The following is a 26,226-nucleotide window of genomic DNA, read 5'->3' as shown; positions in this document are numbered from 1 at the left end:
CACAATAACATGAAAATCAGCTAAACTAGTCATTAGCCTGTGCATTATGATTTTAACGAAAACGTCTCAATGACACTGTGAGATCAGCTTATTCTAGTTGACTTCGGGTGAGAAGCATTTTCAAAGGCAGAGCACATATCGACAAACAATGGCACCTATTGGCAATTTAGGGTCTTCAGTTAACCCAAGAAGCATCTATTGGGGATGTGGGAGGAATAAAACGTACTACCATGAGGATAAGAGACATCTTTAAAAGAAAAAATGCTATTCCGTGATTACCGTTTCACGCACAAGCATAATGTAGTTGCTCTGCTTGTTTGTTTATATTAAGGCACAAATGTCGAGGTGATTAATTGTCATTAGTGATTCATTGATTCGTGTTTGGCATTAATTAGCCAAGCGCATTTGTTCCTCTATCTCCCCGTTCTACAGAACTGTAACAACAAATGGAGTAATGATTGGTGGTTCAAGTTACTTTTGGTCCAGTGAAGTAGCGGACGAGGATTGAGAAGCAACCCGCCATCTTTGTTATGAACCAGGGAGCCGTTTGACGACAACTGCACCGGTTGCACATTACAGTTCGTTGTCACGCAAGCTAATACCTTTTTTTTTGACTAAGCCGACAAATGGAACGTGCGGTTCGAATTCTCGCGCTTACTGCTAGCAAATCATCAAATCTCAATGTCGCTTTCCTTTGAATATGCAAGGCATACGCTCTGGTACCTCTGTGATGGCGCAGTGGTAAAAAAAGGAGATTTATGACACACAACAAGCTATTAAGGAGCTGTATGTGTTGGGGGGTAATCAGACTGGGGAAATGGGCTGGAAATTCTCTTCTTCATGCCACATTGATTCATCCTTCAGAGAGCAAAAACCTCCCCATTATGCACACCTCATCTAAAAGAGCCATAGGATGATGACTGTGGGCCCTGCATAGGGCTGATCCCAGGTCAGCTGCGGGGGCACCAACCTGCAACATGCCCCTCGGGCTGTTACCTCAAACATCGTGCGTGGTACAGCGTAGAAAATCAATAGCACTCATGTTTATATATATATATATATATATATATATATATATATATATATATATATATATATATATATATATATATATATATATATATATATATATATATATATATATATATATATATAGCAAGGAAAAAAATGGTCACCAACTGTTGATGAATAGGTTTAGTCAGTGCAATAGCAAGAGTAGATCAGTGGTTCTCACCTGTGCAGATTACCTTGACCTGGATGACTGAGAAACTACATAGACTGTGAGAAAAAAACAAAAAAAAAACACAATTTGAAGCAAACACATCGGTATTTTTTAATTTATATTTTGATCGTAAGTTAGAAATGACTTGGGCAATTATGCTATTAGGCGAAACAATGATTAAAAACAAGCAGTTCTTTATTATTATTTGCAAATGTATTGAACTTAAAAGTTAAATACAACTGACCTGTACTCAGTGGTACCACACTTTCAGAATCACTGTATTAAATGCTATAAAACAGGTTGCAAACCTGTAGTCCGTAGGCCATATAAGGGTCCTTGAAGCATTGGATCTCGTCCACCATGCAATTACCCATACATTCTAGTTTTGGAATCCCAGTTGTTGGAATTGGAATCAATTAGTTGTCAATTAATCGATTGATTGTTGGACCTGGAGTTAGAATGAGTGTGTCCCATAAATTAACGTGATTGCAGTGTGCTGTATATAAAGTAAGAAAAATAGCAATTGGAGCTGCTTGCATCATTTGGTGTTTCTGTACAACAGAAGTTGCATCAGTGTCACAGTGAAATATGTGTTATGGACACACTGTATGGGCCATGCGTATACAGTAGATCTAATTAAGAGTGTGAAAGGATAAAGCATTCCTTCCATTTTTAATACTGATGTATTCCTGCTGGTGAAAAGAAGGCATGGAGGAAGCAGCTGTCGTCGGGGTGACGCCGTGTTCACTCCTACCTTTACTATGGAAATGAAGTCTCAATAACACTCTGTAATTGTTTCTCCACTGTCATTTAAAAAAAAAATAAGATGATATCTGAACGGTAATTTGTTTATCACATGAGCCATTCAACTGTGTGTTTTTCACACGGCGGCACCTGTACTATTACCATTAGAATAATTTTCAGACTCAATGACCCGTGCACAAGTTTAAATGTATTTTTCACATTTATTTCTTATTGATTGTCGACTCGGCTGGATTCATTGGAAGTAGATGATGAAGAAGATGAAGTTTCAGCAACGGCCGTCTGCTTGCGCTACACAACGGGAGATTTTTCTGTTTTGAAAGTTGGGTAGAATGATGATGTATGCACCAGCAATAGCCATTGACCCGCCAAACGCTTTCTTGGTAGAAATATTTGCTCAGCGTTGAGTGATGTTGCTTCTTGTGTTTAAACATACTTGCAGGAAATCATAAATAAAGATCAATTTGCATCAAGGGGTATGGTTCAGTTCGGTTTGGAATGCTTTTACCCGATCTGTCTGGTGTTGGGATGACGATAGTGTGACATTACAGCACTTTTAGGAATTCCACAAAGAAGAAGATAGTGCATTGTTGACTGTTGACATGATTTGTAAATGCCATCACTGGAGGACCCGTAGCTTGAAGGTTCCAATACGGGTGCAGCTAAAACTAATTGGGACAGTTTTTTGAAAAGATGCCAATCAGACCTTGAGCACTGCTGTAGAAATAATAATAATAAATACAAAAAGGAAACGATATTGGGCTTGCTTTTGGGTGAAATTTCAAGATGAACCCAAAATGCACTATAACCTTTACAGGTGAACTTATGTGACCTTCTCTAAACTTTTGAATGCACAACTGTTCAATGTTTCAGAGCTTTTTGTGGAGCTTGCTGTTCTCTAACAAAGAGCTGAAAGACAAAATTCAAACAATTGTTTTATTCGACCCCAAAAGAATGTTTACTTTCTGCGATTCTTCCAGTCTCTCTCTTTCTCCTGTAAGATAAATGTTTGTCCCAAAAACAGTAATTTCATTAGCGGAACATGTGTCATTTGTGTGTGTGTGTGTGTGTGTGTGTTGTAGCTCTGTACTTTTAGGCTAATTAACTAGAAACTAGCAACACACACATTAACATGTTCAATAAGGTGCATCTCTGTTGAGTATAATTTATTTTATTCAAATGTTTTTGTCATTATATTAGATAAATATTGATTTTGAACTGCTCCAGATGATTTACATGTACATTATCGCCTAGTTTCTAAACTGCGAGGTGATGTTGAGATCCCCACTGAAGGCCCAGGTGCCAGAAATACGGCCCGACCCTGCTGTTCAGTAATGTCAGGAGTCCGACCGAAATCAGGCGGGCGGCGTCTGTTTAACGATTGTGACAGTTTTAAACTAATATGGATTTGAGAGGTTAAAAATATCTTAATTTTCTGCTTGTACGTCAGACGCATGCATGTGCTGTCTGAGTCTGCACGACAATGCAAAGAGTCAAGCCCGATTCCAATGTGCGCATCTCAGATGGCGACGTGTGCTGTCATGCACACTTCGCCTCACTTTTAACTTTGTGTTCAGAGAAAGAGACAGTCTGCTTCGCTGAGGGCTTCAATCAGACTTCGTGTCCACCGCACTCAGGGAGGAGGGCCCGAGAAGTCTGCCGAGTGGACACGCGGCAACCTCCGACCTGCGGGGCTATAGTCACTGGGTTTGGTTTTTCCACCGCAAGCTAGCGGCGGCGCAGCTGTAGCAGCATGGCGGTGGGGGGCGGGTGGCGAGGGGGGTGTTGCGGTGTCCTCCAGCTCCAATTAAGTCCTAGCCGGTCCAGCACGGCCGGCCTCCTTCGGGGGAAGCGGTCGCCTGACGCTGATGTGGCGCTACAGCAGCTGTAGGCGAGGGCAGCGGGAGGTGCTACCTTTGAGGCGATGCCAATAAGTGGCTGCACCCCTGTCAACCTTGCCTTCATTTCACGCTGCCATGGCAACGTATTCGGGTCTCGAGGCTTGGTTGGCGGAAAAGAAAACCATGGGTCACATTTGCTCTCCTGTCTCGCTTTTTACTAGTCGCACAGTATCAATCTTTGGACGCTCCAATTCCCACAATAATGTTTATTGGTCCCCTTAATGATGCTACAACGACAACTTTTTATGTTGCGCAACCTAAAAAAATAATGACTTAGTTATTTGGTTTATGTCTCTGTTTGAATCTGCCAGGGGTGCCGATATATTAAACAGTACTTAAAACAAGATTTGTAAAAAAAAAAAAAGAAAAAGTCTACCATTAAAAATGTTGTTTGGTTAAAACAACATTAAAATAATAGATTTTCTTTGTCCAATAAAAAGCAAATACAGTGACCGGGGGATGGGATGAGCCCTGCCATGAATAACTTCACTCTCCAAGTAACTGATGAGCACCCCAAAAGGTTTATAATTGCCTATAAATGCCAATAGCAGCAGAGCACTATTTTTGACTAAATGAAACTCCTCAATGCATTTCAACATACAGTAATTCCTTGGCACCAAGATGCCGCAAGATGGTGCCAAAGCAATATTTTTATATTAGACATGGTTTTGACGTGAGTTCCCCCCAAAATCCGTCAATAGGCATTCTCAAATGATGAAACTAAAATTTTATTTCATATTATGGAATGGAAGTTGCCCTGCGAATGGCTGGCAACCAGTTCAGGGTGTACCCCGCCTCCTGCCCGATGACAGCTGGGATAGGCTCCAGCACGCCCGTGACCCTAGTGAGGAGAAGCGGCTCAGAAAATGGATGGATGGATGGAATGGAAGTTGCCCTGCGAATGGCTGGCAACCAGTTCAGGGTGTACCCCGCCTCCTGCCCGATGACAGCTGGGATAGGCTCCAGCACGCCCGTGACCCTAGTGAGGAGAAGCGGCTCAGAAAATGGATGGATGGATGGAATGGAAGTTGGCGGTGAAGGACTGGTTAGAGCATCTGCCTCACAGTTCTGAGGACCGGGGTTCAATCCCCGGCCGCGACTGTGTGGAGTTTGCATGTTCTCGCCGGGCACTCCGGTTTCCTCCCACATCCCAAAAACATGCAGGGTAGGTTAATTGAACACTCTAAATTGTTCGTAGGTGTGAATGTGAGTGCAAATTTGTTTATATGTTTGCCCTACGATTGGCTGGCAACCAGTTCAGGGTGTACCCCGCCTCTTGCCCGATGATAGCTGGGGCACTCCCGCGACCCTTGTGAGGAGAAGCGGCTCAGAAAATGGATGGATGGATGGATGGAATGGAAGTTTATTTCAATCCAAATAAAATATTAATTTCAGATATTTTTCTTTTTTTTTTGTCTTTCAGATTGTGATAAACAATTTGTGATTTACATGTTTTTCATTGGATAATAAAATGTGGTTTAAATGAAACAAAATGAAAAAAAAAACAATCCTTCCTCAGGCAGGAGGAACTTAAATATGGATGCACACACCACTGTTGAGCAACCGCAGGTCAGAGGCATGTTGCCTTTAATATGGCACAAAACCAAATTATCACACTGCATACAATTAAATGCTATATTTCAATAGCTGTGGGTTTCATGCAAATACATGTTTCTTGTTCAGTCATTCTAATGACAAAAACAATTAAAAAAAATAACAAAATGATAACTGTACTGAATAAACATCACATCAACAAGTATGGTTGTCACTTATGATGACCAAGATTATCAAAGTTTGGTGTAATTGCAGGGTTCATGAGGTCAAAGCAGCTTTTTTTTACAATTGTGTGTATACTGCTGATTTAATGTGATCGAAGAAGAAGAAGCAGAAGAAAAAGAAGAAGAAGAAGAAGTCAGGCCACAAGCCGTCCTCCTGCAGGCGACTGAAAAAGTGACAGTTCTGATTCTCACTTCCTCCATCGCACCGCCGAGCTGCTGGCTGCTGTGCAACGCACTCATTAACATAAGTTAGACAAGTTGCTCTTGGTAAGTAATCCCCAGTTTTGTACAGTGTATTATGTTTTGTACAAAATCTGACTACGTTCTTTGAAAGACCACCCTTAAATTTAGTAAAAAAAAAAAAATACTAATAATTCTCTGCAGTGTGTGATATGACAGAGAACAAGTCGATGTAATTGAATTTGACGTTCTTTCTGAAAACTGTTATCTTGTACTTGTCACAATTAGTTGTTATGGTCTATGAGAGGTTTGATTTGGCTTGGAGGTTTTATGGTTCAGCTTTAGCGATTAGTTTAAAGCAAACATATTAGAAAATCTGCATTGTTGTTCTATGCCTTCTTTTTTGTGTATGTTTTTTGCTCACGAAGAATGGAAAAGCTCTCAGTAAGACCGCAAAGGCCCTCTCATGTCTCAACTATCGAATGGGAGCAGATCGGCTGAAGTCATTCAGTTTAGAACCAAAACTCCCAGAGGGGGATTCCAGTCTTTAGCGATGTTTTCTGGCTCTTTGTTCATTTGCTTTTTTGTTTTGTTTAATTACATTTGGTGAGCAGCTAATTCGTTCTTTGGCATTGATGTGATTGCATTTTCAGCAAGTGCTAATGACAAAAAATTAAAGCTGCGAGCAAGCGATGAATGGGCTCTTGTAACCCCGGGCCCGCAAAAGGTACGCAAAGGTTTGGAGTTTTCAGGTTTTATAGCAACTCGTCAAACCTAGCTGCAATGCTCCAACTACACATTATAAGAAAAAATGTTTTCCTAGCAATATGACAAAACTGTGGGCGGCACGGTGGACGACTGGTTAGACCGTCAGCCTCACAGTTCTGAGGACCCGGGTTCAATCCCCGGCCCCGCCTGTGTGGAGTTTGCATGTTCTCCCCATGCCTGCGTGGGTTTCTCCAGGCACTCCGGTTTCCTCCCACATCCCAAAAACATGCATTAATTGGAGACTCTAAATTGCCCATAGGTGTGACTGTGAGTGCGAATGGTTGTTTGTTTGTATGTGCCCTGTGATTGGCTGGCAACCAGTTCAGGGTGTACCCCGCCTCCTGCCCGATGACAGCTGGGATAGGCTCCAGCACGCCCGCGACCCTAGTGAGGAGAAGCGAATCAGAAAATGAATGGATGGATGACAAACTGTCTCAGACAAATTTAAAAATGGTCAATTCAAAACAAGATGGCAGATTATTAGGGGATAATCAGAGGCACTTACAATGGTCGCGTCGCGCGTGTGCTGGCATTAGTTAATTTTAAAAATGGCCACATCCCCAGTTATAAGAGGGTGTGCACACATGTGCAACCACATTATCGCGGTTGTTTCTTTACACTTGGCTTAAAAAGAGACTAATTCACTGGTCCGTATTTATTTATTAAACACTCATTGCCAAGACCCCAACCTTCAATATATTTGACCTATGCTCACCATACATACCACCACCCACACTCTTCATTCCAGCACTTTTATTCACATCATTTCCACTTCTTCATTTCAATGTTCTGCTCCAAATGACTGCAACACTGCAACAAATTATATAACTCACCTTGTTGGTCCCAATGTCATCATTTAAAAAGTGAGAGACGGATCATGGCCTGTACATGGTCGTGGGCACCTTTTTATTTTTATTTTTTATTTTATACAGCATATGCTATGACATAATGTACTGTATCTATATTTAACTATATCACACTGTGCAGTTGGTTGTCTATGTATTTGTATTTGCTTTTATTTTGCTTTGTTTTACTCAGCTGTCTGCTGCCAGGTCGGCATTGCAAAAGAGAATCTCTTCTCAATTGCCTTAAATGGATAAATAAAGGTTAAATAAGATGGAAAAGTTGTGAAATTATGTATCTCCGTCATTTTTATTTTTGTACATAAAAAAAGAAAAGCCTGGCATTTGAACAGGGGTGTGTAGACTTTTTATATGAACCCTGCCTCCTGACAAACAATACGTATCGTGCATAATAGGAGCCAATGAGATGCTCCATGTCACAGGTGTGGCGTGGGAGTGCAGTCGTAGATGCAACCAGAGTCTCTGAGCCAGTAAGCGTGGTGACTGGGTTGCTCAGATTAGTCACCGGCAACATCTGGAAGAACAGTTGGTGTTGGCGAAGAGATGTGAGACACGGAGCAGACCCATCAGATGTGTTTGTGGAATCACGCGAGGAATGGAAGGCTGAAGAGGGGGATCGGTGTAACATCTGAAACGTGGAGGACAGCAGCGGTGATGACCCCAAAACCCCCGTACAACAGCTAGAAACCTAAATATTGGGAATTTGCAAAACTAGTCAAACAAATAAGAGGCTGCATCAATCTTGAAATATTGACCTACTGTCAAAAATCACCACTTTCACAAGTTATAAATGCCACACCTCCATTTTTCCATTATGACAAAGAAAGTAGTACCCGTAGGAAGGTTGCACTGTGACTGACACTACCATGTGCATTACATTATACCCAAACATTCATTCATCTTCCGTTCCGCTTATCCTCACTAGGGTCGCGGGCGTGCTGGAGCCTATCCCATCTATCTTCGGGCGGGAGGTGAGTTACACCCTGAACTGGTCGCCAGCCACAAAGGCCACACATAGAAACAAACTACCATTCGCACTCACATTCACACCTACGGGCAATTTAGACTCTTCAATTAACAATACCCAAACATGTAATCATTAATTAAATGGTAATTTTTTTTACAGGGATTTTTTAAAAGGATCTGATTTTTTTTTTTTTTTTGGTTTAAGTTCATTGATAGTTGATTATTATTTTTTTGATTAGAATAACATGGTCACTACCCAATGTAAAGCATGTACAGTATCTCCCAAAAATGTTTTTAATTTTTTCCATCCATCCATTTTATGCCACACATCTGCAGTAATTGCAAAGCTGAATAAATACTGTACAGGAGATGGACAGGAAGGGTAAAATTAGGACATAGTTGCCCTTTGAAAAAAGCTAAAAAAAGACCCTTGAATGTCGTTTGGGAAAGTCATTTCAACAAACCTTTTTTCTTTCCCCATTGGGATAAAAACAAAAAAGAAAAAAAAAGTGACCCTGCTAGAGTCCTCCTGTTTGATGAACCTCAGGGATGTGCTCCTCTCCACCAAGTCATTTGTTAAATTGTCCATCAGTACAAAAATGAACTGAGGAAAAAGGGGGGGGGGTCATTGGTGCAATCAGCTCCCCTCACACAACCGTGTGACAAATTAACATCGGGCCTCTTGAATCTGGAGAAACTTCCACAGAGCTGATTTACGAGCGCTCCCACACATTATCATCACCATTCCAACAGCTCCCTTGCACATTAAGCTGTGCTATTTAATTAAACTAAAATTCATTACCTCATTGTGCTTGACCCATCATAACATATAATGATCTCCCAGGACTGATGGAGAACCATTGGAGATTCTGTCTCGGGAAGCATTTTTTTTTATGACTATGCTACAGCTTTTGGCGTTGAATTGACAAATATTTCCACATTACTGTTACTTTTATAAAATTTTATAAAACATATAGTATTATTCCACTGGGCTTTACTCCAATTTGTATTGCATAACTTAGTCTCTAATTCATTTTTCCATTCTAGCGGCACTGTGGCCGTCTGGTTAGCACATCAAATCCCGGCCTCGCCTGTGTGGAGTTTGCATGTTCTCCCCGTGCCTGCGTGGGTTTTCTCCAGGCCCTGCGATTGGCTGGCGACTAGTTCAGGGTGTACCCCGCCTCCCGCCCAAAGATAGCTGGGATAGGCTCCAGCACGCCCGCAACCCTTGTGAGGATAAGCGGTACAGAAAATGGATGGATGGATTTTTCCATTCTACTGTTTAGTCTTAATCACAAAAAACTTGGAGTTTTGGGGTTTTAGGCTAGCTGTGTGGCCTCCCTCTAGTTGCTACGGCAACCGGCTGACTGCTGGCTATAGCCTTCATGTTTAATGGATGTACATGAGCGCCATATTGATCTCCTCATCAAACTGCTGGCGAGAGAGCAAACAACGAGGCAAGATGTATAAGAATGGCGTCAACATACTATTAGACTCATTTACATCTGTACTATGTCATGAGATCCAATACAAGAGCTGTATAAAAAAACTTCCTTTTTTTAAGATTACATTGCTCAGTTTTGATTAACACTTAGGGAGGCTACAATTTAACTATTTATTATCAGTGCAGCTGTAGTTTGTAGCGGTGAAAAAAATGCAATGCATTAAACTGAGAGCGCTTTCCAATATGTCGGTACCCTTACTCGGTTACAAGGAGAAAAATGCACACCTCGTTGACAGTGTCAATCAAAAGTGCGCATTGTTATTTTTAGTATACGTGGTAAAATTTGAATAAATTGTATGTTTACGGTTTTTTTCCACCACAATGTATTATTTATCATATTCATTATTACAATTAATTGGTCAAAAAAAATAATTTTCCCCATATGGTGGGTCACTGCCCAAATTGGCCCCAATGCGAGCGGACTGTAACAGCAAAAATTTAGCAAAATTACTCGTATTAACCCCTAGTCCTGTATTTCTGAAAATAAAATTGTAATTACAAATAATTTTAATTTGAGAAAAATAGATTTGCAATAATTGTATGACAATATCATTATTATGAGGAAAAAGGGGGCCCTTTAAATCCCTTTTTTATAGAAATTGATTTATAAAAAAATATGAAAAAAGGCACAAATTATATAGAAAAGTCAGATTACATTGGCAATAATTATACAACAATACAGAGTAAATATAGTAAGGAATAAAGTGGCTTTTTGACATTTTTATCGTGAGGATAAGCGGTTAAGAGAATTGATTGATGGCTAGTATGAGAATTTCTTAAAAGTAAGATTTTTGCAAAAACGAATTTGTAATACTAAGAGAAAGGACACAATTTCAACATAAATACCTTTATAAAAACAAAGTTTACCAAGAAAAAGTTGCAAATATACCATGACATATTACACATTTTTACGTAATACAAATTCATTATCGTAAAATATTCTCTACTATTACAACTTTAAACTCTGATCCTTACAACTTCTCTTTCTAATAAAATTAAGACTTTTTTTCTCATATTACATTTTCTCTTAACATCATGACTTTGTCTTTCGCCATGTTGCTATTATTATTATTATTTTTTTTTTTTCAGTGCTGCCCTGAAAGTCCCCACGAACAAACCAAACAACATACGTCAATCAAACCACAACCTCTTGCCCTACGCTCGGCAGTGGTAATAAAATATTAAGTACAAGCGCTGTCTCCTACCTGATAGGAGTCGTGAATTTCATTTTGACAACACACATACAGTAGACTTCGTCTTTTGGCTGCTAAACAGTTACATGGAGCTTAACTCCGCAAACAAAAGGACTTACAAATGAGGGGCAGAAGCAGCAAAAAAATAAATAAATTAATAAATTAATTAAAGAAATAATCGCATGAAATCCTTCAGGAAGATTCTTGTAAGGGAGACCGCATCAGAGGTCACAAGGTGCAGGTCTTATCCCGAGGACACTGTGGTTTTATCTCCCCATCCAACACTGATGTAAGGGTAAAGCCGCTACGTGCTCGGCCCGGTCCCCGAGGGATCACCTCACAAGCCGGGAGAAAAAAAAGAAAGAAAAAAAAGCTGCGCCGGTGACAGACTGCAGATGTAGACACTTTTAAGAAAACAGCACATCCGTTTATCCTGGGCTGTAGCCCCTCTTTATCCCTTCATGGGGCAACCTGGGCCCAAGGTTGTCACAACTGACTCATTATTTAGGTACAGAAATAATTCCCAATACTACTTATGACAAATACGAAACACGGATTGGACAAATATGTGTCAATATCAATTGAATAAAATTTTTTAGTGTTTTTCTTCTTGGGTGGATCCTCAGAAATTTTATGAGGGTCCGAGCCTTTTTGGAGTATTTTACGTACTCAAAAAACATCCTGGCAAAAGTGTACAGTATGTATCCTTCATCCTCTGGTAAAAAATGAAATAAGATCAAAGCAGAAAAGGGGAACCAAAAAAAAACCAGACAATACATGAATACAAAATACATGAATCCTGGCCAAAAATGTTCACATTTTAGGCATACCAGGCACAATCCTCCCCCCCCCTCCCCCCTAAACACTTTAAGTAGCGCACCCACGAACAGATAGAAAATAAAGAACTGTGCGAGCGAGTCTTTTTTTTCATTTTGTCAAAGTGATGTTATATGATAATCTCCAATGTCTTGACAGCGAGAGCGTGAGAAAAAGAACTAAGGAATACTTTAAAATATGTTTTTGTTTAAGTGAGCCTTTGTTTTCTCTATCGCATACTTTCACTTATTGATATAAAACTGTATTCATTGCTCAACTGTGCCTTTGGAGAAGCAAATCATTGGTGTTTTTCTTCAATAGCACAATTACAGGTACATTTTTCGCACATTACCCTGAGAGCCATTTAGTGTTGCTCAATGGCTCTTCAAAGTAATGAGCAGGGAAGCGAACCACCTGCTGATTTAACGCCCAAACCCGCTGGCAATGGGCATCTAAGCAGCGGCGAGAGCGAAACTTCATAAACAGCAATTAAAGCCTCGGGAAGAGTAATCCGACTTTTCCCGCGACAAGACAAGCGCATTGATCCTTGTCCTCCCGTTATTTATTTAGCGCGCCACGCGGCGGCTATCAAAGGTGCGGTGGCTGCACGAGGAGTGCCGCTTGAAATGCCAAACATGCTCGGCTTAACTGGAGGCAAATGTCATTTAGAAGGTCAGCGTTCCATGAGAGGGGGGCTGTAAAAGGTGTTAAGGTAAACACTTTGAACGCGCCTCGTGATCCACTCGGCCTTACCAGTCTATTCACAGGAGTGTTTGCATTATTAGAGCGTTACTTTACAGCTCATTCCAAAAACCGGGACATGGTATTGTTTCTGCTTTCCTGAGGGAAAAGCATGGATGGATCTCGTGGGAACACAAGGCCAAGATAATACAAAAGCCCAAATCGGGGATTAAAAGCCTAAAAGAGTCATGGTCCACTTTAATGTATTTAATATGGAGTGGAACTTCTAAGGCTGAATGCCAAACACAATTTCCCATAGGAAATAATAGTTTGTTCTAGGGTCATACCTTTTTTTTTCCCGGCTGTCCTAAATAATTTTGTAGTGTTGTGTTGTGTTCATGAAAAGAAAACTTGAAAAGATCAGAAAATCAGGAAACAGATCACAAAGCAGATTTTTAAAATTCAGGGAACAGATTTCCAGGCTTTTGTAGATAAGTGAGAACCCACATTATAATCTCTTCCTAGAGTCTATTCCAACAAGAATTTTGGAGGATTTGTACAAAAAGTGAAACACTATTAGGAGGTATACACATTGTTGGGATTACGTAAAAAGAATGTCTGGTAAATACTATTAGAACACCTGAATTTTATTGGGGGTCGATCAGACTTTTGACTCCATTTAACATGAATGTGATTGGTTAATTCTGAACACAGTCAAATCTGCCAATTATAAGATGGTGTGCACACTTGTGCAACAACATCTCAGTTTTTAATTTTTACTTCCCCACTAGATAGGGTTTCATCTGCGAGTGTTTCACATTTGGTTAAACCATACGTAGCATTCAGCGAGTCTCTTGCCCTGCCCCTGCCCCCGCCCCCGACACCTGTATTTTAGCCTGTTTTACTGCCATTTCTCCTCCCTCCTCCTCACCTGCTCTGCTGCTTGAAGAGGTGGCTAGGTGGCGATGATAGAACTGAAGTTGATGCTGTAAGGATTTTGCATCAAGCGAAGGTGTCTACCCGCTGCACTTCGTTTCATTAAATGGACACTGGTTTAATTAACATTGTACGGCAACGTAATCGTGTGATAAATGTTGCCCACTTGACTTTTTTTTCTTGGTCTGATTTTTTTATAGCACAGAAAACTGTCATTTGAACACTTTTTATATCCACTTCTTCATACTACCTGTTGAAACTTTCTACAAACTTGTACTTAACTATGGCAACTACCACAGTGACTTTGACATGAAAGCATCACATCATCATCATCACCAAGAGAAAATATTTATTGTTTACAAGGTTTCGTACGAAATAAAAGTGAAAATACAACACGTTAAAGAGACTGCACGGTACTCCAATGTACATATGGCATGATTGTCTACATACATTTTGTTTCAAAGCACCATCGCTGTTTGCTGTTCTTCTGCACCCCTTCTAAATGTTTTCCCATCTTTACATCGACATGTTACATACCGTGTTTCCTCAAATAGTGGCCATCCCTCTAAAAGACGTCAAGCCTGTCATGTGCTTGAGACGAATAAACACCTCCCTATAATAGGCAACTTTTTATTTTTCCCTTTCGCCATCAGGAATGCGACTTGTAAATTGTAATATACCAAATTGTAATATACCAATTAATATTGTTTAATATTAATCCAAAAATAAAGACCACCAGACCTATTAGTGTAAAAACAGTATTTCTACCACCCTAGCTTTAATATCACCGCTACTTTAAAGCTACTGGCAAAGAGCACACACAAACGCTCAGTGATTATCATTTGATTTTACAAACATGAGCATTATGCCACTCGTCCGTTCCCTCCTCTGTTCTGCTTCAGTCAAAGCGTCGTCTTGATCGATCCCTGGCAATCCCACTTCCCACTTAACGACCCCGGGTCACATGAACACTCACTTCCAAGGCACTTGGACATTGATTCATCATCAGCACATTAAGAGCCCGACAGTTAATTACAGAACAAAAGGCAGGGGGTGCAACTTTACACCCTGAACACGATTAGGAGGAAATACATGCGTCACAATAAAAGCCATTTATTGGAGAGGCAGGAGACACTTACCTAGTTTTACGTTGTGTTTAAAATGATTGGAAGATTTGTTGGCTACAATTTCTTCTTGTTTGTTTAAAGGGGACATATCATGGAAAATAGATTTTTCAACTGCATGTATACAAATAGTTGAGTCTCTGAAATGCCTGCCCAACCAGTGAGTGTGAAATTATACAATTACATTTTTGTGAGCTGCCAATGAGTCTTTGAATGACATTGTCGATATGCCCTATTACGTACTGTCAGGTTCACCCTATTTTACTTCGTCCGACTCTGTTTCTCATCCGCATCGTGACCGCCGTGTCAAATGTTTTGACACTTTGAAAATTTCGCCAGGCAAAAACGGCCTTCCATGTTTGCCCATTCCGTCCCATGACCATCCCATTTTGTCCACGGTGGCCTGAAACGGGCTGCCGTAGCCTCCGGGAACATATTATAAAGGCAGCACAGCCTGCTTTCATTGTATGCATTCTTAATCAAACAAGCCCTGTTTACTTTATGAACTGGTACCAGCCTGCTCCAGATAACATTGTCATTTGAAGTCACTTCAGAGAGCCAGGCAGTCCCCGAAGGTGGGAAGGCAGGGATCTAAGCGTCAGGTCGATTGTTATTGTCTGAGGCTCGGCCCAGGGTCTCCGGCGGGCTTCGTCTCCTCTAATGGAAAACCATTGTCTGGCACCCAGGACATAACACGGCGCAAAGGAATAAGGCCAGGCTTTTGTGGACTTATGCACCAGGCGGAATGTTCTACCTCCCCGTAATTCCCACTGAAAGCTATTTTGGATTTGTAACAGCCATTGAAGTCGATTCTTATTAAGAGGTACAGGCGGAATAGACTATAGATGGGTGGAGTTTTCTGACAGCATGATAATGCGTACAGAATTCCAAGGGGGGAAAAAACAAGATGAAAGAAAAAAATAGCTGCCCTTTTTTAACACTCTTAATAAAACTAAACCTCTAAAAGTGTCAACAATACAACAGTAAGGCACTTATGTATGTAAGTGGATGGTGTGGAGGTTCATTAGCACACCACAAGTGCGTGATGTCACGCACCTTTGCATATAAAGCATCATTTATTTAGTTTTCTCAGCTAATAAGTGGCAGGTTATGTTAATGGGGGAGGGAGATGCCACCCTTGCTCAGTGTTAATGAAACGAGCTGGTTCACAGTCAGTGCAGAGCACTCCTGCGTCTATGTAACAAATACACAGCGGCCATGGAAATCTGAGGGAAATGTTGACAGACAGAGCACCTCGAGAGAATGAGGAACTCCATTTGGCTGACGGGTTTACTCTCGCAGAGAATGCCTTTTTTCTTTTCACCACTTTTATTGCATCTCAACTTCCCCTGCAGGATTCACCTGTGAACATGTTCGTCCAACACATTTGCCAACTGGGAGATATATCTTTGTGATCCTTTGTGAGCCTTTTGGGGTTTCATTTTCTTTGTACGGTTCATCACATCTGTGGGGGGGAAGAAAGAATAGGAAAGTCATTAAAGTCAAAATATAAGCTGCAGTTTTCGTTGTGGTTCGCAGCCTCTTTTGACAGCATAATTCATCACGTCATTAACTTTAATATCATGCAGCTAGCATCAAGAGAGGCCATATGCTAATACCATTACTACTTGATAATACCATGTTTGATTACTGTCGTACAGCTAGTTCTATTTTATGCCACAAAAATTGGGACAATTATAACAAAATAATTAGATTTTAAGTATTTATACTCTACATAAATAAGTCCATTAATTTTCTATCCAGTACAGTGTATCCTCATTAGGGTCGCGGTTGATCTGAAGCCTATCCAAGTTGACTTTGGGCGGAGGCGCGGTACACCCTGAACTGGTACTCAGCCAATTGTAGGGCACAGACAAACACCTTTCAAACTCACATTCACGCTTAACGACAATTCAATGTCTTACATGAAGCTAACTTGAATGTTTTCGGAAGGTTTGAAGAAGTCGGTACTCACCAAAAAACCCACACATTCATGGGCATCCATCTCATTTTATCACAAAGAAAAAACAGAAAGAAAAACCTTAAAAAAAATAGAAATACTCCTGGGATAGTATTTGTTTTCAATAAATAGCAAATTGTAGGAATATTGTACCATATTGTACGTAAGCACTGAATCAAGAGAATTTAAGTTTTCAACAAAAAAAGGAATGGTCATTTTTGTATTTACTGTACCTAGCTCTTTAACTGTATTGGAAAAAAAAAGTTGTTTTTGCTGCAGAATGTTGGTCATATTTGTGGAGCGTGTGTTGTTATTGTGCTGGGGAATGTGCTCATATATATTGTATATTTATACGTAAAAATTGAAACTGACTAAATCTTTAGAAAATAATATGGGTAAATTTTACCCTTTTAAATATTTTTTTTGTGGCAAGTCATAGTTATTTTAGTGCCTCAGGTCGGCCATATTTGTGAATTGTGTTCTTGCGGAATCAGCGTTTTTTAATAGGTTAATACAAAAAAATTGTATTGTGAAATTTGTATTAATTTCAAAAATAAATTAGCATATTCACCATGCAAACTACTACGACTGCTACGACTACTACTATAATAATAATAATAGTAACAATAATAATAATTTACTGTACCTATTAAATACCATATCGCCATGTTTATTTTAACGTAACAAAATATGTTTGTATTATTTGAGATGTTTTTGGATAGCCGCACACAAGTTTGGCTTCAAAAATGCATTACCATACATGACTAGTCGAGCACTTTTACGTACCTTCTGTGCCAGTGAGGTCATGGATGGGCCGGTAGGTCAACCTAGAGTGGAATATAGCAACACCGTTAGCCCACCAGTTACCACTGATAACAGCAAAACACTGATACGAGACATATTATAGTTTATGGCTTCATTATGTGTTTCCTTAAACAGTTCATTGATATGTTACAACTATTTATCACATCGTTTACATTTCTTGTTAAAGATAGCTAATTATTCTCAGCTTTGCGGCCTAGACACAGACAGGATAAACACGTTACATTTAAGTTTAGAGAGGGTTTATGTGCAACTATGTTAGGCGAGAGGTTAATCTGGGTCTGGTTGTATTACCTTGTGGGGCGGTGGTCTTTTTAAACAGCTACTGCCATCCTCCCTCTGCTGAGGTCAGCTGGGGGTCATTTAGAGTCTCTAACGGACGGGGCAAAGGCAGGCTCTTTAAACGACTGGGCCAGGGCCACATGGACCGCATGGAGTAGAGCAGAAAGAGCAATAAAAAAGGAAAAGAAAAGGAAGAGATGCAATTCCCCAGCCGGGGAACGTGAACTGGCCTGAGCGGGTGTCGAGGAGGCCTTCATGCAGGGCTACGAGCCATGTCTGTCAGGGTAAACACTCACAGAGTTAATGCGTGTTTACGGATGCTGCTCGTCATTTTACGGACAAACAGAGAGGAGAGGCAACGGCACTGGCGCTAAATCCTCAAAATCTCAGCAGGAGGCGTTCCCCACAAAGTCAAATCTCTAATATCATGCAACTTTTTTTTGTTTTTTTGTTTGCTGTTGTTTTATCTCCTCTCTGTCTGCCTTTTAGTTTAAATTAAAGTTGGATTTTATCGAGTCAATAACACCAGGGCTTTTTTTTTTTCCTCAAAAGTTTATTCAGCATTGACAAGATGGGAAATATTAAAGGGCTTATATGAGCTCAAAATGAAAAAAATAATAAATAATAATAAAAAAAATCCATATAAGTCGAACTTGAGGGGGGAAAGGGAACATATTCACAAGCATATGAGTTACTCAAGTTCATAATTAGGCCTTAGAATTTCTGTTCCATAATCATGTCAAAAGGACCCTTTTAAGCGCATTTAAAAATAATAAAAAGCAATAACCTAAAAATCACAAACGACAAAACCTGTGGACTATTTTGCAGATTTGTGTATTTGATGTTAAAATCCTATTTATTAGACGCATTAAAGAAGAGGTTTATTAACACAATTGTATAATGAACAAAACAGCTGACAACATCCACATTGCACGCCATGCTTTCATAAGCCCTTTAACACTGACGTACTAGTATCTTACAAAAATTAGGAGACAGCAATACAATGTGTATACAGTATGACTTATGTTTTTTTTTTTTTTGAAAATGCATATATTACAAGGGACACATTTCCACTTACTCCTCGAGAAAAAGATATCTACAATACCGCACGTCCTAGTACTACCCATTACATCTTTAGCGATGAACCAAGTTTTCATGGAAGTATATCGAGGGTGATACACTAAGTTGCACCCGGCGGCCATGGCGATAGCTCACCGCGACTACTACATGAATGAAAATAACTCTTCGTCCCCCTGACATAGCTGAGTGACAAACTTGAAAAACAAATTGATTTATGTCTGTTGATTTCTGGCAGGAGAGAAGGATGGCTCCTGAGTTGTATGACCCAGCAGGAGCAAAGTTCTTGTTATCAGAACAGTGTGAGGCCCACACCGAAAAGAAGAAAATATTATGAAAATAAAGACACCATTTTAGGAGAAAAAAAAAAAAGTAACTAGTGCAGTAACATAGCTGGAATTTATCAAGAAAAGTTATGATGTGATGATAAAGGTGCGGAAAATTTCTTGTGTTGCAGTTTTTTTCCCCCCACAAGACAAAGTTATGATATTACAAGAAGTCACAACATTAAGGGGGGAAAAAGGTTAGTGTTGGAATTTTGTTTTCGCAAAATACTGTATCGTACTATTACTACAATACAGGGGTAGGGTCAGTTTATGACCGTCCGACATATGAGGTTAGGCTATTTTTTTTTTTTTTGCGAGCTGCATCAGTATTCTCATGAGGTCATTTTAAATTAAAAGTTTGATGTACTGCCCAAAGCATATTTCTAGTCATGGCATCCGCTAGCCAAAGGCTGAGCTGCACTGTATTTGTCTACAGACGAGACGTGTGGCGAGATCATGAGGCAGTTACACTTTGTTATTTGCAGAACATTTCACCAATTCATTGTTTTTGTGCTCAGGCCAAAACTTGTCTAATATGGAAATATTTATTTCGTGCCATCTTATGGCATCTTGGCGCAAAGGAATTATGTTGAAGTGAGTTGAGGCGCTTCATTAGTCGTGCTTTGCTGCCATCTTGTGGCAATGATAAACCTTTTTGGGGGGCGTCAATGATTCGTGGGAGGGGTCGATCCAACTGAGCATAGCGGGGGACAGTCTTATTGTAATATTATGACTTTTTAAAACTTTTTTTTTGCGTGACTTCAGTGTCGTAATGATATTACGATTTTATTTCCTTAATATATATATTTTTTAACTTTTCAGTGGAGCTCCAATATTCCTTTGTGAGGGGCTGGGGGCTTCCATTTTTACAACCAGATTTCACACATTCAAAGTCCTTCTTTAGATGTGTTTTTTTTTTTTTTTTATTCTGCAGTTTAGTGTGGGGACATCCATAAAAAAAATCCATTACTTGGGTTGGAACTGCCACGAAGACTCGGGCGTAGGCCATGACACAGTTCAGTATCTGGAGTACGGCTGCTCTCTGTACGCTCCCTTGATCGTCCTCGCTGACTGCGCCTTGCCGCGACTGTTTGCCCACTCTTCTTGACCTGATTAGACAGGATTGCAAAGTTGCTGAAACATTCACAAATCCAAACCTTTCACACTTCCGAAGACGGCCCACTGACTCGACTCATACCTGGGATGACTCATCTCAGATAATTGAACGAGACGATCAAAAGTCAAACTTGAAAAGGGCCCGTTTAGAGGCTTCTAGCAAAATGGTCACAATTACCATTAGCCCAGATCAGCCGTGGGTACTCTGTGTGAAAGTGGCACAATCGATGGCACCTTTTGTCTGATCTGGAGCCAGTGCTGAGACTTCCCTGGAGCTCAGACTCACCAAGGCTTGTGTGTGTGTTTCCCCCCCGCCCTCTCCTCTGTGTACAAGCTGCTGGCAGCACACAGCCGATACCCCTTAATTAAACCTGTCACCCTTTCGCTGAGTGTCACTTTGAAGAAATACACCGTTTTAACCTTGGGTTTTGAAACCAAGGATAGGCCCCCGCATGGACGCTGTTATCTGCTTTCTTTGCGCTGTCGCCCTTTGGGTGACCCATGTCGAGGTAATAAAGTAAAACACTTGGCAGGTTTATCTTATGTGGCGCCATGCAAAATACTAACGAGCTAAACTCGCGTGCTTCTTTTGATTACAGCGCCAGTCAAATTGGAAAGTTGTTTGCTAATCGCTCTGACTAAAAATAGATATATAATGTTTACTAAACACTTAATGATACAACAAAGGTTTTTCACCACAGTGCCAAAGAGTGGTCAAAATTGAAACTAAACTAAGCCGCAGGAGTCACAAGTCTAACATTGTAGCAAATAAGGGCACGAAAAACTATCGATATTTTGATGTATGGTATCATTATGGCTTATGCTTGGGAGGAAAAAAATGGAAGCAGGACAATAATGTTGTTGTAAATGAATGAGAAAAAAAACTTCATTGGAATTGGGGTTGTAGAATAAAGTTGCTATTTGAGGACAAAAGCTGCCCAGGCACAATAATGTGGTTTGAAATTTACTAAAAAATATATATATTTTACTAAAGCATAGCAAACATTGTGCTATAGTGTCAGAATTTTATGATAAAAAGTCATACCATTATAATATATTATTCAATCTGTAACTTAAGGGGGGAAAAGTCAACTAGTAAAATAGCAGTAGCTGGCGGACACGGGTGAGCGACACAAGGGCAGACAAGATGCTGATAAGCAGACATTTTTTGTCAAAAAAAAAATAATAATAATAAATAACCTCACCGTATGACTCATACGATTCACCGCCTTGTCCATATTCATAGTAGTCATCTGAGCTGTAAGCGGACAAAAAAAAAAGCATAATTTCAGTGATGTTTCAAATTATTCTTGTCAACATTGACACAATCGCACACCGCAATTCAATCATAAAATAATTAACACAGTCAACTCAGGTTTTTTGTATTAATTTTATTGCTACATGAGAACAATACAGCAGAAATAAAATGGATTTCCAACATTTTCACAAACCAAACTCTCCTATAATGCTGAAAATCAACCTACTAAAATCTAAGAAACTTCTATTCCAGATTCATAAACGCTGGACTTCAACTGTATTCTGGTACTGCCCCGCAGTTAGACACTGTTGGTCAGGGGTCATGGGAGAGCTATCAGAGATTGTCAGCGTCACTCTCTCCCCCCACCGCTTTAGAGTGCCTTGTTGTTAGCCGTGAGTGAATGCATGTCACGCAGAATTGACAGCCATTGTGTGGTCCGGGCTTCTGGATGGCATGGCCACTGTAGAGTGCCTCGTTGTAACAGTGTGGAATATTATTTTCACAGCTCAAACGTGTAGTTATGTTTAGGCACAAGAAAGATGCTACACAAAGTAGCATCCAGTACATTTAGCATCTGACAGCGAAGACAATGGCTTGATTTTCTTTGACGATTTTGAAGCTTCGTTTTATATTATTTTGATTTTTTTTAATCATTTAATTTTGGCAGTGTTGGTAACAACACTCTTCTTTGCGGTGTGACAAATCTAAAAGACATATTTTTAGTTTACAGGGACAATGGGGAAAAATGTTTTTTGTTTTCCATTCTTCTCTCTCTCCAACAAATTCACAACCCTTCAATGTGCTCAGCATCCCTTAGCACAACTAAATTCACCATCCCAGGTACCTTGTTATGTCTTGTCTTGTATTGTTGGTTTGTTTTTGTGTTTTGTACTTGCCGCTTGTCCCATACTGTGCTTGTCTGATTGTCCGGTAATCTGTGTAAATGTTCAACAACAAGAACAACAAAAAACTGAAAAAATAAATAAAATAAATCAGCCCTGCAGTGTTACTTATTTGTGGTTCTGCGAGGATAGATGTGCCACCATATTTCCATGCAGCTCTACGGCTCCCCGCAACTGAACATGGAGATCTACGAGAGGCGGCATCCTTAATGAAAAACAAAAAGACGGGGCAAGTCAGTTACGCTGCAAATTGGTTCACGTGCACTCGAGACGCTGACAGAACAATTGGTTCAGATGTGGTGGAGGCAATTCATCATAAGGCTGCCACGGAGTCGACACCAGCCGTCACACCTCGGCCCTCGCCGCCTGTCTGTCTGTCTGTCTGTCTGTCACGTGGGCCAGCGTCTGACAGCGGCGCCTCACTGCCGCACGGATTAGAGGACTGAAAGCACCTGAAAGCTTGACGCCGTGCGACCGCTCTGGGCGCAGAGGTGACAGATTGGAAGTAACGAATAACAGTTTATTTTAAACCCGGTGTGACTGCAGCGGAGGAGATCTGGCAGCAACCGTTGCCAAAAAGCAAAATGATTGCTCCTATTTTGTGTGTGTTTTTTTATTATTTTTTTTTTATCAGATAGCATGTACTGATTGATGGATATTATAGTGTAAAAGTATTTGGAAACATCGCTGGTGTTTCTATATAGGAAAAAAAGTGGACCAACAACTAAAGCGGGGTGTATACAAGGCACTAATCGAAATAGGAGCATTTTTCCTCTCTCCCGATCAAAGTCACCAATTGTCTGATTGTCAGATGTCTTAAAATAATTATGCTGAGCAATTATCTTTTGGAGTAGGGTGTGTTAAGCAAGGTACACACATACTGCTAATGATACTGATAATAAATTATTATCGTAAGCGATTATTCTATGGTTTGGGGTCTGCTAAGTGGGACACACACATACCAATAATCAGACCTTACGAGCATTTTTTCTCTCGTAGGATAAAAGTCAGCAAAGGCCCGATTGTTAGATGTCTCTAAATAATTATCTTGATTGATTATCCTGTGGTGTGGTGTGCACACAAACACACCCATGATAATCGAGTCTAATTTGAGCATTTTCTTCTCTCATCCGATCAAAGTCAGCAAAACTCAGATTGTTGGATGTCTCTAAATGATTCTCCTGAGTGATTATCTTGTGGAGTGGGGTGTGTGTGATTTATCATCCCAGACCTGCTCTGAAAAGGCTCTGGGCCGACAATTGTAAATGTTAAACTTGTTGTGATAAGTGTGCAACGTGACCACACGCTTTTTCTTGCTCTGGTTGGCATGATGCTTTGTAGCGTATACAAAATGCATGGCGTAATGCACGAATGCACCGGGCCCTGCAACCAATTCTTATACTTTACAGCCTTGAGAGCTGCACTTAACATCCAGTGACATCTATCTTTAATTGAGGTCTTTTTTCTTCTTTTCTGCAAGACAATGAGGTAAATTGAGGACAGTTGGAAGGAATCATCTTTTGGCGGTTCAGTGACACGAGCCTGCTCCTTCCAGAGGTTTGTGACTTAAGCAAGGCTTAGCATAAATTTGACATTGTTAATAATGCGACAACAATCAATGTAGCAGAGACAATGTGTTAATTCCACTTTCTGCCAAAAAAGTGAGGCCAGCTGCTGTTTTGTTTTGTTTTTTTCGTATGTGTAGTTTCCAATCAGCCTGTGGCATATGTGCCAATGTGCATCTTGCATTGATGTCAAGTCACTGGAATATCCTTGGCACTACTCATTGGCTGAGGGAGTCGTGAGAGGGGACAAGAGGAAAAACAAAAACAAAAACATTTGGACAGCCACTATGAGACTGAGTTTTTTTTCTATTTTCTTAAAATAAACAGCACGCTATTCTAATTTCAGAGAATACATTCGTCTTAATTAAAAAAATCTTGAAGACACATTTTGTAGAATGCTGGGCTTTTCCTGTATCCTGTATATATATATTTCCTGTTGTAACAAAAAAAATAATAATAATGAAAAAAATGGATTCTCGACAGTACTAACCCCCTTACATGGTGGAGGCTGTCAGCTTTTTGATCTTGATTTATTTTAAGCATCTTTCCTAGTCAGTTGAGCGCCAAACTGCCACTGCTGCACCTCCCGCCTCTTCGAAGTTACACAAGTGCAGCTGACAGCAGGAAGACAAAACTACCCTTCAATGTCACAATTCAGTTGTTTCACTTTGTAATTCGATCCATTGCAGAACTGATCAAAAATGTTAACTTCACAAACACAACAAACCTCATTTTGGATTGCACTAAAGAGGTATTAATTAACAGTAAGGTTAAGACAGTGGTGGATCTTTAAGTGTGGTTCGTGAGTCACTGGTACAAGCCAGGGTAAATGCCATCCAAAGAATGGCTGTGTTTATTACGACTCTACCGACGACTGATTCACCTTTTTTGGGGGCCTGAGCAGGCCTGGAAACTCAACTACGTTGGGAAGCATGTGTATCCTGGTATAAATGTATTTCTTTGAGGAGTACCAAACATAATGCTAAATAGGGTCTCCGGAAAAGTTCAAATAAATTAGCCACTAACACCAGTTTCATTAGTTGACATGAAATCCGGTGGACATGTCTGTACTGTATAAAAGGAAGTCGGTCATTTTGGGCAAATTCCGGGGCTCGTACTTTGACAAACTCTCAAAAGGGAAATTGTGCACAAGAGCCCAAATCAGAAGCAGATTTATTGGTTAAGTGGTACTTTTTCTGAAAATGTTTAAGAAATATTGGGTAAAGACACTACTAGATGACAAAAAACAAAATGGTAATGCAACCATTCTGACCATCCTGGAATCATTCAGTCTGTCATACTGCACGGGGATCTATCTCACTTGAGATGTGGCGCTTCACAGGGGTTACCGCGCTTCGGCGTTCTAAATAGGTCAGCTTTTGATTCGACATTCATTAGCAGAAGGCCACCGCTGCTTTGTGTTACATCGCTAGTAAAAGAAGGGGGGAGATGCACATCTGTCTGGAAATTCTGGTCTGGGCCACGAGACACAAAGAAAACAGCAGCAGCACAGCAAGTGTCTTTCATTGTGGATGTGATTCAAAGCCTACTTTCCCTCAGGTTGAAAAAAAAAAAAAGATTGCGACCATAGTGCATCTGTCATCTCTGTAAATGCCTCATCCTGAGCCCGGATGTTGCAGTTAGGGCGAAACAAAGGGGGTGTTAAAATTGAATGATGTAGTACAGGTCCCAAGTGGACTGTGTTTTCTCACGCCGTCATTACTCTTGCCGTCCACTGTGATGAATCTGAAGAGACCTCACAGGACAGGAAGCTGCAGAAATAAGAAAGCGCAAGTCTCATGTTGCCACGCTGAAGTTTTTCTTTCTTGTTTGCTGAAAGAGAAAGTATGAATTGTTGTAGATGGCATGAGGTATTCTATTGGACATGTACAAAAAGAGTATGATTTTAACGGATGAACCTGCTCCAATCCTGTTAATATTATTTATCTTCACACAGTACCACTTGTAAGGAGCAAGGTGTTGATCAGGGATGAAGCCTTTATATGTACAAAAGCTTTTGGATGATCTATACAAACATTTAAAATGTAATATTATTTTACAATTAAAAAAAAAAAAAAAAAAAAAAAACAAGCAAGGTGCCTAAATTTACCAACTTCCGTGTTGGCATTTATTTCCCTCATAATCCCCAAGAGTCACCCCTAATCTCAAAACCGGTGCTGATCTCGCATCCGAAGCTATGCATACAGTGCCATCTACAGGGATC

General features: G+C 40.3%; 1 protein-coding gene across 3 annotated transcripts in view; it reads right to left on the bottom strand.

The window, feature by feature from the left end:
- Positions 1 to 7,774: 7,774 nt before the first annotated feature.
- Positions 7,775 to 26,226, bottom strand: part of khdrbs3 (KH domain containing, RNA binding, signal transduction associated 3) — a 91,158-nt gene continuing 72,706 nt past the window's right edge. Inside the window, exons 8-11 of one of the 3 annotated variants that reach the window (XR_009786206.1) lie at positions 21,483 to 21,535; positions 20,132 to 20,270; positions 17,441 to 17,481; positions 7,775 to 8,102 (exon numbers count right to left, since the gene is read on the bottom strand). Coding sequence is in view for 1 of the 3 variants with exons in the window: in XM_061760863.1 (XP_061616847.1) it covers positions 20,179 to 20,270; positions 21,483 to 21,535 (145 nt within the window). In the remaining 2 variants the exon portion in view is untranslated. Of the gene's footprint in view, positions 8,103 to 12,052; positions 16,160 to 17,440; positions 17,482 to 17,504; positions 20,271 to 21,482; positions 21,536 to 26,226 lie in introns of those variants that run through there. The other 2 variants (XR_009786205.1, XM_061760863.1) reach the window with 2 other exon arrangements.

The sequence above is a fragment of the Phyllopteryx taeniolatus genome, chromosome 21 (assembly GCF_024500385.1).
Source record: "Phyllopteryx taeniolatus isolate TA_2022b chromosome 21, UOR_Ptae_1.2, whole genome shotgun sequence".
Lineage (NCBI taxonomy): Eukaryota > Metazoa > Chordata > Actinopteri > Syngnathiformes > Syngnathidae > Phyllopteryx > Phyllopteryx taeniolatus.
Note: the sequence above shows the minus strand (reverse complement) of the source record. Positions and strands in the feature narration are given on the sequence as shown.